Source organism: Mustela erminea, chromosome 6, assembly GCF_009829155.1.
Source record: "Mustela erminea isolate mMusErm1 chromosome 6, mMusErm1.Pri, whole genome shotgun sequence".
NCBI classification, from domain to species: Eukaryota; Metazoa; Chordata; class Mammalia; order Carnivora; family Mustelidae; genus Mustela; species Mustela erminea.
Window position 1 is genome coordinate 90,339,621 of NC_045619.1, and position 13,588 is coordinate 90,353,208.

The following is a 13,588-nucleotide window of genomic DNA, read 5'->3' on the forward strand; positions in this document are numbered from 1 at the left end:
GTCCACAGGACTTAACTTACTTCACAACACTATTTTAATTAATTGATTTACTTGAGTATGAGAAGTTAGGGCACATAGAACACTAAACTATGCTCGGAAGCAGGCTCACAAATACAATAAAATCTTTTGCAGGAAAATCAAGTTTTGGGTGCAAAAGAATGTCTCAAAACAATTTACAAGGCAGGGATTTTTATAAAATCTTATTGATTATTAATTTTATTAATAGTAGCTATTATTGCATGGCTACTCAGTGTCAGGACATGAACTAGGTGATTTTTAATAATGTTTTAAATAATTTTTAATAATGCATTTAATCACCACAAACTATAAACCCTACCAAAAAGAAAATAATTTGTTCTTCTGTTATTGCAATTTGATAAACATATTAAAAGGTGTAGTGCATTTGAATGGAATTCTGTAGAAAAATCTCCATCTCACTTATGTTTATTACAAAGGGGATGTTTTGCACTGGAAGATACATGACGGAGTTCCTCAAGTCCTTCTAGCCCATGAGCTTGCATATCCAAACAATGGTAATGGTAGGATACAAAAGGAACCTGAAATTATTGCTCAGTCCACTAAAAAGATGGATTTTTTTTTCATTTTTAAGATAATAGGGACATTTAAACCTAAATGCAAATGAGGAATTGTCATATTACCTTGCATAAAACATAAAATATTTGTAATGGTGGATGCTCTGATGAACAAATACTTAAATGATAGTTTATTGTATGTTTTGTTTTTCACTCATAGCACTAAATGAATATAAGTAGAAAAAGATAGTAAAAATGACTAATTATATTCAGTTTAAGTAATGGATTATAGGAAATTTTCATTGGATAATTTTGAAAAATAGTCACACTTAAACACGACTATGTAAATATGTTCTTGGGACTTGTATCTACAGTCTTTCATCTGCTAATTAATTTAAAATGTTAAATTTGTAATTGTGAAGGCTATTCTAAAAAAGAGACCAATTGTAGAGTTCTAAAAAAAACTAAATTAGAGGTTGAGGTGAATGTCAACCTATGATAAGAAGGGATTGATGGGACAAGATTTATATTTTTCTCTTTTCTGTGTGGTAGATAGTTCTAGCATTGGTCTTGAAGAAGCTACCATTCTCCAGAGTCAGAAAATGAAAGAGAGAAAAACAATTATTGAAATATAAATTCCTATTTTATATTGATATCAATTCATACCTATACTTTACCTCCTTTAACTATCACAAATATCTCAAATACTTCTGTAGAATAAACTTGTAACTTTCACTTACAGTATCACCTCCTATATCCCTTCAGCTTTGCCATTTTATGATCCAATGCCAGATGCATTCCAGATGCCACAAATCTAGATCACTATTCCTGAGGGCATTTCCAAAAGTCTGCTACAGTTAGCAGTGAAGTAATAGTGTCAGAGTGATCATTTCCTAAGATCAACCCTCAATCAATGATTTATTAGAGTAAGTGTGTACGTATATAGACCTACGTAGTGATACATTTTAGGATTGTGTTTTACACTATTTCCTCCATAAAAATAAATTTGGGGGCCCTTTTATGGTACCTGCCATAATAATGGACAATTTAGTGTCGTCTTTCCTTGCCTGTGTCATTTTCCCACTCCGAGTCCTTTTCAAATAAATAACTTGCACTGGTATTAAGACTTGACTCTGGGGTAAACAACACTAAGATAAAAGTCAAAAGTTAACCCTAAATTTTACAATATATCACTGAACATTTACATTTTTTGGTCACCTCACTTCTCCAAAGTTGCCATAAGAAATCAGTATTTGTTTAAAAGTTATTTAGTTTAAGGGTGCCTGGGTGGCTCAGTCAGTTAAGCGTCTGCCTTCAGCTCAGGTCATGATGCCAGGGTCCTGGGGTCAAGCCACACATTGGGCTCCCTGCTCAGTGAAGAGTCTGCTTCTCTCTCTTCCTCTGCTTGCTTCTATGCCTACTTGTGCTGTCTATCTCTCTGACAAATAAATAAATAAAAGCTTTAAAAAAATAAAGTTATTTAGTTTAATCTCTTATGGAAGTCTTGTTCTTCATTACTTGGGGATCAAAAATATAATAGTTAATTAGCTAGAATAAATGTGCAGTCCCTAAAGGATATTATATTCAAACCCATATATTTAAACAAGGTTTACAATGGGAGTAACAAGAGTGAATGTCAAATAGGGAGAAAAATCTCTCAAACTTCATTCATATGAAAACTCAGGCACTGAGTGAATAAGAGCAAGGGAAGAATTTAGTTTTGGATAAAGAATGAGGATCCCACCAGATTTACAAGTTAGACACTTTAAACACTTCAGTAGTTTAAATACTTAAAATTGTATTATAGTGTATATCACTCACAAGTATTTGTTAACAGTTGATTATTTAAGATGCATGATTATTAAGTATAGAGAGCTAAGTAAGGGAGCACATGCCACTTAAGAACTTAAATTCTAACAGCATGTATTTGACACCGGAAGTGTAAGGATTACTTCCTATTCATTTTTAATCTCTTCCCACAAGAATATTTCATGTTCCTCAGTGATACGAGGGATACGAACCTTAATCTTAGTACCAATGGAGAAAGAAAAAATGAATACTGTCAGGCTCCTGGGTGACTCAGATGGTTGGGTATTTTCCTTCTCTCAGGTCATGATCTCAGGGTCATGGAATCGAGTCCTGCATCGGGCTCCCTGCTTAGTGGGGAACCTGCTTCTCCCTCTGCCTCTATCTCTCTGTCTCTCATGAATAAACAAATAAAATCTTTTAAAAAATGAATACTGTCTAGGACAAGAAGTGTTTGGTAATTTATTGATTAAATGAAAGATAAATTATTTAAATATCCTATTGCATAGTTGCTTTTTGCTTAAATGCATTGAAAAATGTACAACATTTACAAATGTTTCCCAATTGGATGCAATAAATACTTTAAGAAAAATGTATATTTGTAGAGGGATTGTAAAACATTGGGTAACTTTTCTGAAAAATAGTGTAAGTTTCATCTACTATGGCTAGGTTAGGCCATTTGTCTCAGAGGGTTCTTCTGTGTTACTCTTTGAAAGGCTTCCTTTACTTCCTTATTCCGCAAGGTGTAGATAACAGGATTCAGAGCAGGTGTGACCACTGTGTACATGAGTGCAGTTGCTTTGTCTGTTTCTGGAGTGTGTGCAGTCTTTGGCTGAAGATAAGTGAACAAGGCAGTGCCATAGAACAGAGAAACAACGAGGATATGAGATGAACAAGTGGAGAAAGCTTTGCGTCTGCCAGTTGCTGAAGGGATTCTCACGATGGTTACAAGAATTCTCAGGTAGGAGCACAGGATGAGCAAACAGGGAGTCATAATAAAGAGCACAGAGACAGCGAACATCACAATCTCAATGTGGGACGTATCAATACAAGCCAGTTTCACTACAGGCATGATGTCACAAAAAAAGTGCTGAATCTTTCCTGTTCCACAGAAGGGCAGACTGAAGATGCGGGTGATCTGGGCTGACTCCACCACCACCCCAGTGGTCCAAGATGCCACAGCCAATTTCAAACACACACGAGGGCCCATCAACAGAGTATAATGCAGCGGATAACAAATAGCTACAAAGCGGTCATAAGCCATGGCTGCCAGCAGGCAGCATTCTGTCAGTCCCAAGATGGCAAATATGTACATCTGAGCTGCACAGCCCCCCACACTTATGGTCTTGGTCTCCTCCAGCAGGTGCACTAGCATCTGAGGCACCACACTGGTAATATAGCACATCTCCAGAAAAGACAGGTTAACTAAGAAGAAATACATGGGAGTGTGCAGGGAAGGGGTTACCCAGATCAGGGAGATGACGATGAGGTTTCCTCCCATAGTAAATGAGTAAATGACTAAGAACACAACAAAGAGCGCAGGCTGTAACTCTGCTAGAGAGGAAAAAGCCACGAATGTGAATGTGGTACAGAGGGACTGATTTCTACTCATTGTTGGCTCAGAGCCAGACATCTGTGGAGACAACAGAGAGAGCAGAGAGCAGAAAATATTGAAGGGAATCCAGTCAGCTAGCACGGTTTTCTATCAAACTTTAGCGAAGGAGCTATCCTAGGATCAGTGGTCTTACAAAGAACATAGTCATTTGGGTTCCTTTTGATACTTTCTAAATAAATGACCAATTAAAAGGGAGGCAGTATTTCTTCCTGATTTTGAGTTCTAGATCTTAGGGTATATTCACAGAAATTAAAAGAAAACAATGGCTTTAAGTTACATTATATATTTTTTGTTTTTATCATACTGACATTCTAGTCTTATACGCAGAGTGTTACATAAGTAATATAAGGAGGTATTCTAATTATAAATAAGTTATATAAAACTGAAGTGTATAGAGTAAAATATAATCATACTATATTCAGGTTCTGACTTCCACACTTTCCTTAAAGCCACAGTTAAGGGTTTGGAATGGAGTACACTCTAGCCATTTATTAATTCATTTTCATACATATTTTGACTCATTTAGATTTAAAAAGAATAAGTCAACAATTAGGCAGCTAAAATCCATGGAAATCAAAACTAACAGAATTTCCTTTCTACCACCTCAGTGTAATTTTACAGGACATTATGAGTAAGAGAACATACCTATTCATAAGGTGAATTTTCTTTTCCTTGTTGGGCTTTTAGACCTCCTATAATTGCAAATTGGTCATGGAATAGGCAATATTTTTATTCTGACTGAAGACCATAGGGATTGCATTCATTGAACAGCTTAATTAGATTTCTCTCAAGAGGGATTTCTTCAGAAATATAGCAATGAGCATTCTATGTAAGTTTGATTTTCATTTTTCGAACATATTTTCCAGAGATTACTCACCTAAGTTTCAATGTGTAAAACAATAAGTTTCTGGTGGATTCCCATCATACAATTGAAATAATTATTGGATTTATGAATATTTATGCAGTAATCTTTAAGCTCCTCAAATGGACTGTGACTGTTAAGGTTTTTGTGATATCATAGGCACAGTGCAGGGCTCCAAAGAAGGTTCCATAAACACCTCAGATGGTTTTCACTTTATTATTGGTGTTTAAATTAACAACACAAATAAACTGTCCTGATCAGGGCCATTCCAAATTTTCAGTGAAACTAATTAAAATAAAATGGGGAGCTGGAGAGGAGAAGGGAGTTGGGGGAAATTGGAGGGAGAGACGAACCATGAGAGACTGTGGACTCCTAGCAACAATCTGAGGGTTTTGGATGGGAAGAGGGTGAGAGGTTGGGTGAGCCTGGTGGTGGGTGTTATGGAGGGCACGTATTGCATGGAGCACTGGGTGTGATGGATAAACAATGAATTCTGGAACACTGAAAAGAAATTTAAAAAACATATATACTTTTTTTAAATGTGAAAAATGTGTTTTCCTCCCTGTCCTCAAGAAGTGTAAAAATTTTTTCATTCTCAAGAATTCTCATTCTTCAAACCTAACACATTTTCTTCTTATTTTGTTTTTCCAGTTTTATGGAGATATAATTGACAAAATTATATATGCTTAAGTGCATAATTTGACAATGACAATTACATATGTGTATAAATTGTGAAATAATTACTACAATTGATAATGAAAACATACATTGCCACACATTGTTATCATTTTGTGTGTGATAAAAATCCTTTGGGTATGCTGTCTTAGCAAAGTTCAAGTATAAACAGTATTATTAACTATAGTTATCATCCTGTACATTAGACCCCCAGAACTTATTCATCTTATAACTGAAACTGTTGGGGTCGATTCCACGTTAAAACATGTTAACCCCCTAGGGCCTGCCTGGGCCTACTTAGCCATAGTGACTCCATGTTGCCTAGGTAGACATTTCGTTGTCTAGAAAAGTTACTGCTCTCGGTTCCAGGTAACTGTTACTAAAACACAACACCTAAAACAAGGTAACTGTTACTAAAACACACACCTAAAACAAGGCCAGTTCCAGGTAACTATTACTAAAACATACCTAAAACGAGGCCATTGGTAACCATTACTAAAACACACAGGTAGGAGACATCCAATCAGCCAAAGCATATGCAGATGTCTGTGATTGTGCCCTATAAAAACTAGCCTGTAAGACCAAGGGGCGTCGCTCTCTTCGGAGGCAGCCCTGGCCGGTCAGTCTGACTTCTAATGCTTGACATAGAATAAAGCTTTACATAACTTTCACTTTGTCTCAGCCTCATTTCCCTGGCCAGTCAGCCTAACTTCTAATGCTTGGCATAGAATAAGGCATTGTGTAACTTTGTCTCAGTCTCATTCCTTTGATAACGGACCCAACAAAACCTTGTACCCTTTGACCAACATCTCGTCATTTCTCTCACTATACCCACCCTCAGCTCATTCTACTCTCTGTTTCTATGAATTCAATTTTTTTTAGACTCCACATAACTGAGATAATACAGTATTTTTCCTTCTGTTTCTGGCTTATTTCACTTAGCATAATACCTCCAGGTCCATTCATGTTGTCAGAAATGTCAGGATTTCGTTTCTTTAATGGTTGAATAATGTCCGTCTTTGACATCGGTCTTAGCAATGATTTTTTGGATATGACACTGAAAGCACAGGCAAGAAAAGCAAAATAAATTGGACTACATCAGATAAAAAAGTTTCTGCACAGCAAAACAAAGGCAGCTAAGAGCATGAACCAGAGTGAAGCTATTTATGAGTAAATAGAAATTAAGAAATGAAAGAAACCAATGGGAGCAACATATTACAGAATTTTGGCCATGAAAGGAGGAGAAAGACAGGATGACATTTGGAGAAAAACAGAGGGCAAGATATGATTAGTTATTATTGTTATTCATTGTGTTTTTAAGATGGAAAATCATGAGGATTTTTAAAATGTGTAAAGGAACTACCTGAAATAAAGCTCTTCCTCTCTCATTTGGGAAATAAAGTTGTATAACCTTAATTTAAATTTTTGAATTAAAGCATTAACTTAGAAAACTGTGAACATCTCAGAGTAGAACAATTACAAAAAAAGTTACCATACTAAGATCAGTGCTTCTAGTACTTAAAATGTTTGATTTGAGATAAAGATTAACTCAGTTATCTGCAACTCAGTGATACTACAACAATATTAAGGTAAAGCAACATGTCAAGGAATGAAACTGAACCACTTTCTTATACCAAGCATGAAAATATATTTTAAGTGCATGAAAAACCTAAATGTGAGAGATACAAAACCATTAAAATCTTAGAGGAGAACATAAGCAGCAACCTCTTTGACATCAGCTATAGCAACTTTTTTTTTTTTTTTTAAGATTTTATGTATTCACCTGAGAGAGAAAGGGAGCACACACAGTGGGGAGGAACAGAGGGAAAGGAGCCCAAAGTGGGGCTTGATCCCAGGACCCCAAGATCACAAGCAGAAGACAGATGCTTAACCAACTGAGCCACTCAGGCATCCCCAGCTGTAGCTACATCTTAACTGACATATCTCCTGAGGCAAGGGAAACAAAAGCAAAAAGCAAAAACTTCTGAACAGCACAGGAAAGAATTAAAAAACTAAAAGGCAGCCTTCAGGGTGGGAGAATATATTTGCAAATGACAAGATGATATAACTGATAAAGGATTTGTATCCAAAATCTATAAGGAACTTACCAAACAACACCCAAAAAACAAATAATCCAGTTAAGATAGTCTTTGTTTTTATAATTTTCTTGAAGGTTTCATTTATTTATTTATTTACTTGACAGAGAGAGAGAGAGCAAGCACAAGCAGGGAGAGTGGAAGAAGGACAAGCAGGATCCCTGCTGAGCAGGGAGCCAATGCAGGACTCAATCCCAGGATCCCAAGATCATGACCTGAGCTGAAAGCAGTCGTTTAACCAACTGAGCCACCCATGCACCCCAAGATAATCTTTCAGTAATAATGTCAATGATGATGATAAATGGCCAATAATAGTAGCTAATATTTTGTGTTTATCATTTGCTAGATACATGCTTGAGAATTTATATTACCTCCTTTAATTTTTATGACCACTCTGAAAGAATTAGTATTGGTATCTCCATTACAAACACCAGGAAGCATAAAAACAGACTTCTTAAATAATTCCCAAGATATTATAGATACAAAGCTATAGAGTTGGGCTTTGAGGTTAGCCTGTCTCCCTTAATACCAACATATGTAATATTTTTCCTTTCCTTTAAATGTCCTATGCTCTCTCTTCTGTATAAATTACAGAAATAAAATGGTAGAAATATATATGTGAAATAGATGGTAGAAATTGTATAAATAAACATCGTGAGGTGAAAAGAAAATGAAAGAGAATGTATCACTCATTCTGGTTATTCTTTTAATCTTCAAAGAAATATATGAATGACAAAACAAAACAAAACAACAACAACAACAACAAAAACCTCTAAAAATCAAATGATGCTGAGAATGTGAAAAATTGGAATTCTTATAAATTTATAACCATTACAGAATGGTTTGGTAGTTCCTTATAAGTTTAAACATACTTATGACCTTTTTACCCAGAAATCTCACTCTTAGATTCTCACCCAAGAACAATAAAAAAATATGCAATATGCAAAAAAAAATGTACATGAATGCTTATTAAAGCTATAGTCATCACAGTCTAACTTAGAAATAAGTTCAATGCTCATTAATAAGCATATAAACAGATTTGGGTTTATGCATATAATACCACTAAAAATAGAATGAACAACTGAGTCACTCACCCTCATGATGAACATTTAGTTGAGTGAAAGCATACAGACACAAAATCCCACTCACTATGTGATTCAATTCACTGGAACTTTTAGAGAACCAAACAAAAATCTATGGTGATAGAAATCAGAAACTGGTTGCCTTAGGGGGAGGGAAATTGACTATAAAAGTCATGAGGAAACTCTGTGGAAGAATTTAGTATTTTTTCTTTTGTGTGTATGTGTATAGTTATATAAAATTATCAAAAAATCATTGAACTGAAAACCTGAATTGTGTATATTATACTCTTTTTTGATTATCCATATCTATCAGATGCAGATATACACACACACACACACACACACACACACACACACACATATCTTGGAGATGTGGGGCTTGTTTCCAGGCCACCACAAGAAAGTGAATGTTGCAGTAATGTAAGTCAAATAAATTTTGGTTTGCCAGTGCCTATAAAAGTTATGTTTATAGTATATTGTAGTCTATTAAGTGTGCAATATTATGTCTAAGAAAATAATGTATGTACCTTAATTTAAAAAATACTCTATTGCTAAATATACTAACCATCATCCAAGCTTTCATCAAGTAGTAATCACTGATCCCAAATCACCACAATATAATAGTAATGAAAAAGGTTGAAATACTTTGAGAATGACCAAAATGTGACACAGAAACATAAAAGAGCAAATGCTGTTGGAAAAATGACACTGACAGACTCGCTCAATGCAGGGTTGCCACAAAACTTCAATTTGTTAAAAAAAAAAAAAAAAAAATGCAGGGTCCTCTGGTGGTGTAGTTGGTTAAGTGCCCAACTCTTGATTTTGGTTCAGGTCATGATCTCAGAGTCATGGGATCAAGCCCCGCATCAGACTCCATGCTGGGTGTGGAGCCTGTTTCTCACTTTGTCTCAATAAATAAATAAATAAAAATAAAAAATGATGCAGTATTTGCAAAGTGCAATAAAGCAAAGCACAATGATTAAGTTATGCCTGTATATTCATTTATCCATGGAGAGATACATAATGATAAAACAAAGAATCTAGCATTGTACATGTACTATTTTCTGCAAATACCATCAATTTTTCCTTCACTCTAACCTTTTTATCTTTTTGGTGTTTTTTTAACTCACCTTACTGCATCACACAGAAAAATATTCCAAAGTTTCCCATCAAGTCTTATGAATTGCCTTAGTTTTCTTTTCTTTTTTTTTTTTTTAATGTAGATACACTTCACTAAATTAAGAAAGTTCCCATTTTAGTAATGAGTCTCCAAAATAGCCCCCAGTAAGCCCCATCTCCTAGTATTCAGGTATTTATGTAGTTCCTTCTTATCTTGCCTAAATGGCAATGGGTGATCTACAAGTTTGCAATAACAAAAGGATGGATATGTGCATTAGTTTGAACGTAGTGATTATTTCTCAGTGTGTATGCATATCAAATAATCAAATTGTACCCCTTAAAAATATACAATTCTTAATTGTCAAATATACCTCAATTAAAAAAAAAAGTTCTTGTTAAAAAAATACAAAGATTGAATTAAAAAGAAGATATTGGGTCTCACATCCTGTTCTTTAGAATCACTGCTCTTGGAGAAGCCAGCTGACATGTCATGAGAACTCAAAGCAACCCTATGAAAAGATTTACAGGGCAAGTTGCCAGTAGTCAGAACCAACTAAACAGCAGTGCGTATTACCTTTGGGAAGCACTAAGCAGCTCCAGCTTAGTGCCAGATAGCTGCAGCCTTCTTAGCCCAAATCTTTTTTTTCCCAGCTTTACTGAGATATTAATTGACAAATAACATTGTACAAGTTTAAGGTGTACAATGTGATGATTTGATATAGCTTGTGAAATGATTACCATATGAGACTTAGCCACACGTAATTACCATTTTTGTGTGCATGTGTGAGAACATTTAAGACTTACTCTCTTAGCAACTTTCAAGTATATAATACAATATTGTTGACCATAGTCATCATTAGATCTTCCTCTCATAACTAGAAGTTTATGCCTTTGACCAACATCTTCCCTCCACACCCCATCTGCTTTTGCCCCTGGCAACAACCATTCTACTCTGTTTCCATGAGCTTAGCTTTTTTAGATCCCACATACAAATGAGAGCATATCTTGAGTGCAGTCTAGTTAATGGCTCTGATCCAAAACCTCCTGGATAAAATTAATTCTGAAACCATGGAAATTTTGAGGTAATCAATGTTTATTACTGTTTATTATTGGTAATTTGCAACATAGTGATAGGTAATAACAATAGATAATTATAATCAATAGATTGTTTGCTGAGAGTAAAGAATGACTGTAAAATATAATCAAACTCTTTGTGTGCACCTAATAAAAAGATATCATGATTTCTTTTTTTTAATATTTTGTTTATTTATTTGATATAGAGAGAGGGAGATCACAAGTAGGCAGAGAGGCAGGAAGAGAGGGGGAAGCAGGCTCCCTGCTGAGCAGAACCTCCCCCCCCGCAACGATGCAGGGCTCGATCCCTGGACCCTGAGATCATGACCTGAGCCAAAGGCAGAAGCTTAACCCACTGAGCTACCCAGGCACACCGATATCATGATTTTTTATGTTTAATCTCTTAAAATGGTAAAGAATTGACCAGTTTTCTAATGTCAAATGTGGTCATTACATGTTATCATTTTTATGCATTCCTGAATTATTTTTCCTAATAGCTAATTTTGGATCTTTACATTGATGTTCAAGAATAAAGTTGGCAATATTCCTTCCTAGTACAGAATTTATTGGTATTAGGTCTGAATAGTGATTCAGCTTAATAAAATAATTTCAGAACAATAACATTTCTTCTATTATTTACACACAAAAACAGTTTATAAAGACTTGATAGTGTGTGTGTTTCGTTTTTAATTGTTTGGTAGAATTTTCTGGTGAAGACATCTGGTTCTATATTTTGGGGGGATTTCTTTTGACTACTGATTCATTCTTTAAAAAATTGTCTAATCCAATTATCTTTTTCTTCTTGAGTCAGCCTTGGAAAGTTATATTTTTTGCTCAGGGTTTTAAAATTTCATTCATCACATTGTTATCTTCTTTCGACACTTACTCTTTTTTTGTTGGAACACCTGAAGGGTATTTTATTTATTTTACTTATTTCTTATTTTTGTTATTTATTATTCACTATCTTTTTTAGAATATTATTCACTTTATTTTCTGAGTTTATCTTGCCAGAGTATTGTGAAATTTTAATTATTTTCAAAGAATCAGTATTGCTCCACTAATGTTCTTCTCTGTACATGCATTTTGTTTCATTAGTCTCTAATATTTTCTTTGTTATTTCCTCCCATTTTCATTGGGTTTAATTTGCTATTTCTTTTTAAGTCTAGGGATGAATAGCTAAGTCCTCATTTTTTTTTTTTAAAGATTTTATTTATTTATTTGACAGACAGAGATCACAAGTAGGCAGAGAGGCAGGCTGAAAGAGAGAGAGGAAGAAGCAGGCTCCCCGCCGAGCAGAGAGCCCGATGCGGGACTCGATCCCAGGAGCCTGGGATCATGACCCAAGCTGAATAATTATGAATTGAAATTTAATTAGAAATTTTATGAGTTCCAAATTACTTTTTGAGAGATCAATATGGCAGGGAGAATAATGGCTCCCTAAAGATGTCCAGGCCCTAATCCCCAAAACCTGTGAATATGTTCCTTTATATGGAAAAAAGGAGTTTTCTAAGTGTAAAAATTCTAGAGACTCTAAGATAGGGAGATTATTCTGAGCAATCTGAGTTGGCTCGATCTAATTACATGAATCCTTAGAAATGACTCTTGGAATGTGACTCTTGATCTCAGGTTCAAACCCCACATGCAAGAATTTATTTAAAACAAAACAAAACAAAATGCGTGTCAACTATATTCAAACAAAAAAAGTAAAAGAAGAGGATATATCCCTCAATTTAAAGCACACAAATAGTATTTTACACACCTTTACTGTTTACATGCCTTTCACATTTACACACCACTTTCGGATGAGTTTAATTTGTGCTCATTATTCTCTAAGAGCTTGATATCCCCTGGATTAACTCACATATTAAAATCTAAAACTGAAATCTATGGACCAAAACCTAGACACATGTAAGGTAATATTTTATCTTTGTTCAAGAGCAACTAGACACCCTCTTTAACTGTCATTACTCTTTCAAAATGAAATTTCACTAAACGAGAATTGCTCTGTAATCTTTTTGGAATGGGATCTGTGTCTATTTTAACTTTGAAACCTGCTGCTTTTCACAGTGCCTGCCACTTCATAGATGAACCAAAAAAGTCTATCAGAAAAGAATCGTTGATTTGTCTTCAGGTAAATACAAAAATACAACTGAAAAATTTGGGGCTAAAATAGTTATGATGAACTACCCACAAGATGGCAGTAATCTATAGTCAGGGAATGTATTGTTTGTGACATTAGGAACTGGTAAGGAACTAGACTATTATAGAGTAGCATTTGGACACTTATACAGTGAGCTTATACAAAGTATTTTATCTGAATTTTGTACGTGTGTGTGGGTTGAGAAAGTGATATTTATTTAGGAACAGATAATTTAGGGATAACTCCATTGAAGTTCACCATACATTTGGACAAGCTGATTTTCACAGTTTTCTTGTTGAGATCTTATAAAACTTTGATTCAATCTTTTTTTTTTTTTTTTTTTTTTTTTTAAAAAGGGTGCCTGGATGGCTCAGTGGGTTAAGTGGCTGACTTGATTTCAGCTCAGTTCATGATTTCAGGGTCTTGAGACTGAGCTCCATGTCAGGCTCTGCACTCAGTCTCAATCTCAATCTCTCTCTCTCTTTCTCTCTCTCTCCTTCTAACTCCACTCTCCCTTGCTCTCTTTATCTCAAATAAATAAATAAATATTAAAAAAATAAAAGCCTGACATATAAATTTAGTAATG

The 13,588-nt window shown here is 34.9% G+C and overlaps 1 protein-coding gene across 1 annotated transcript; it reads right to left on the reverse strand.

The window, feature by feature from the left end:
* Window positions 1-3,009: 3,009 nt before the first annotated feature.
* On the reverse strand, window positions 3,010-3,951 carry LOC116593567 (olfactory receptor 10C1-like). Its single transcript, XM_032347861.1, has one exon. The coding sequence runs from the start codon at window positions 3,949-3,951 to the stop codon at window positions 3,010-3,012; it is 942 nt and encodes a 313-aa protein (XP_032203752.1).
* Window positions 3,952-13,588: the final 9,637 nt, after the last annotated feature.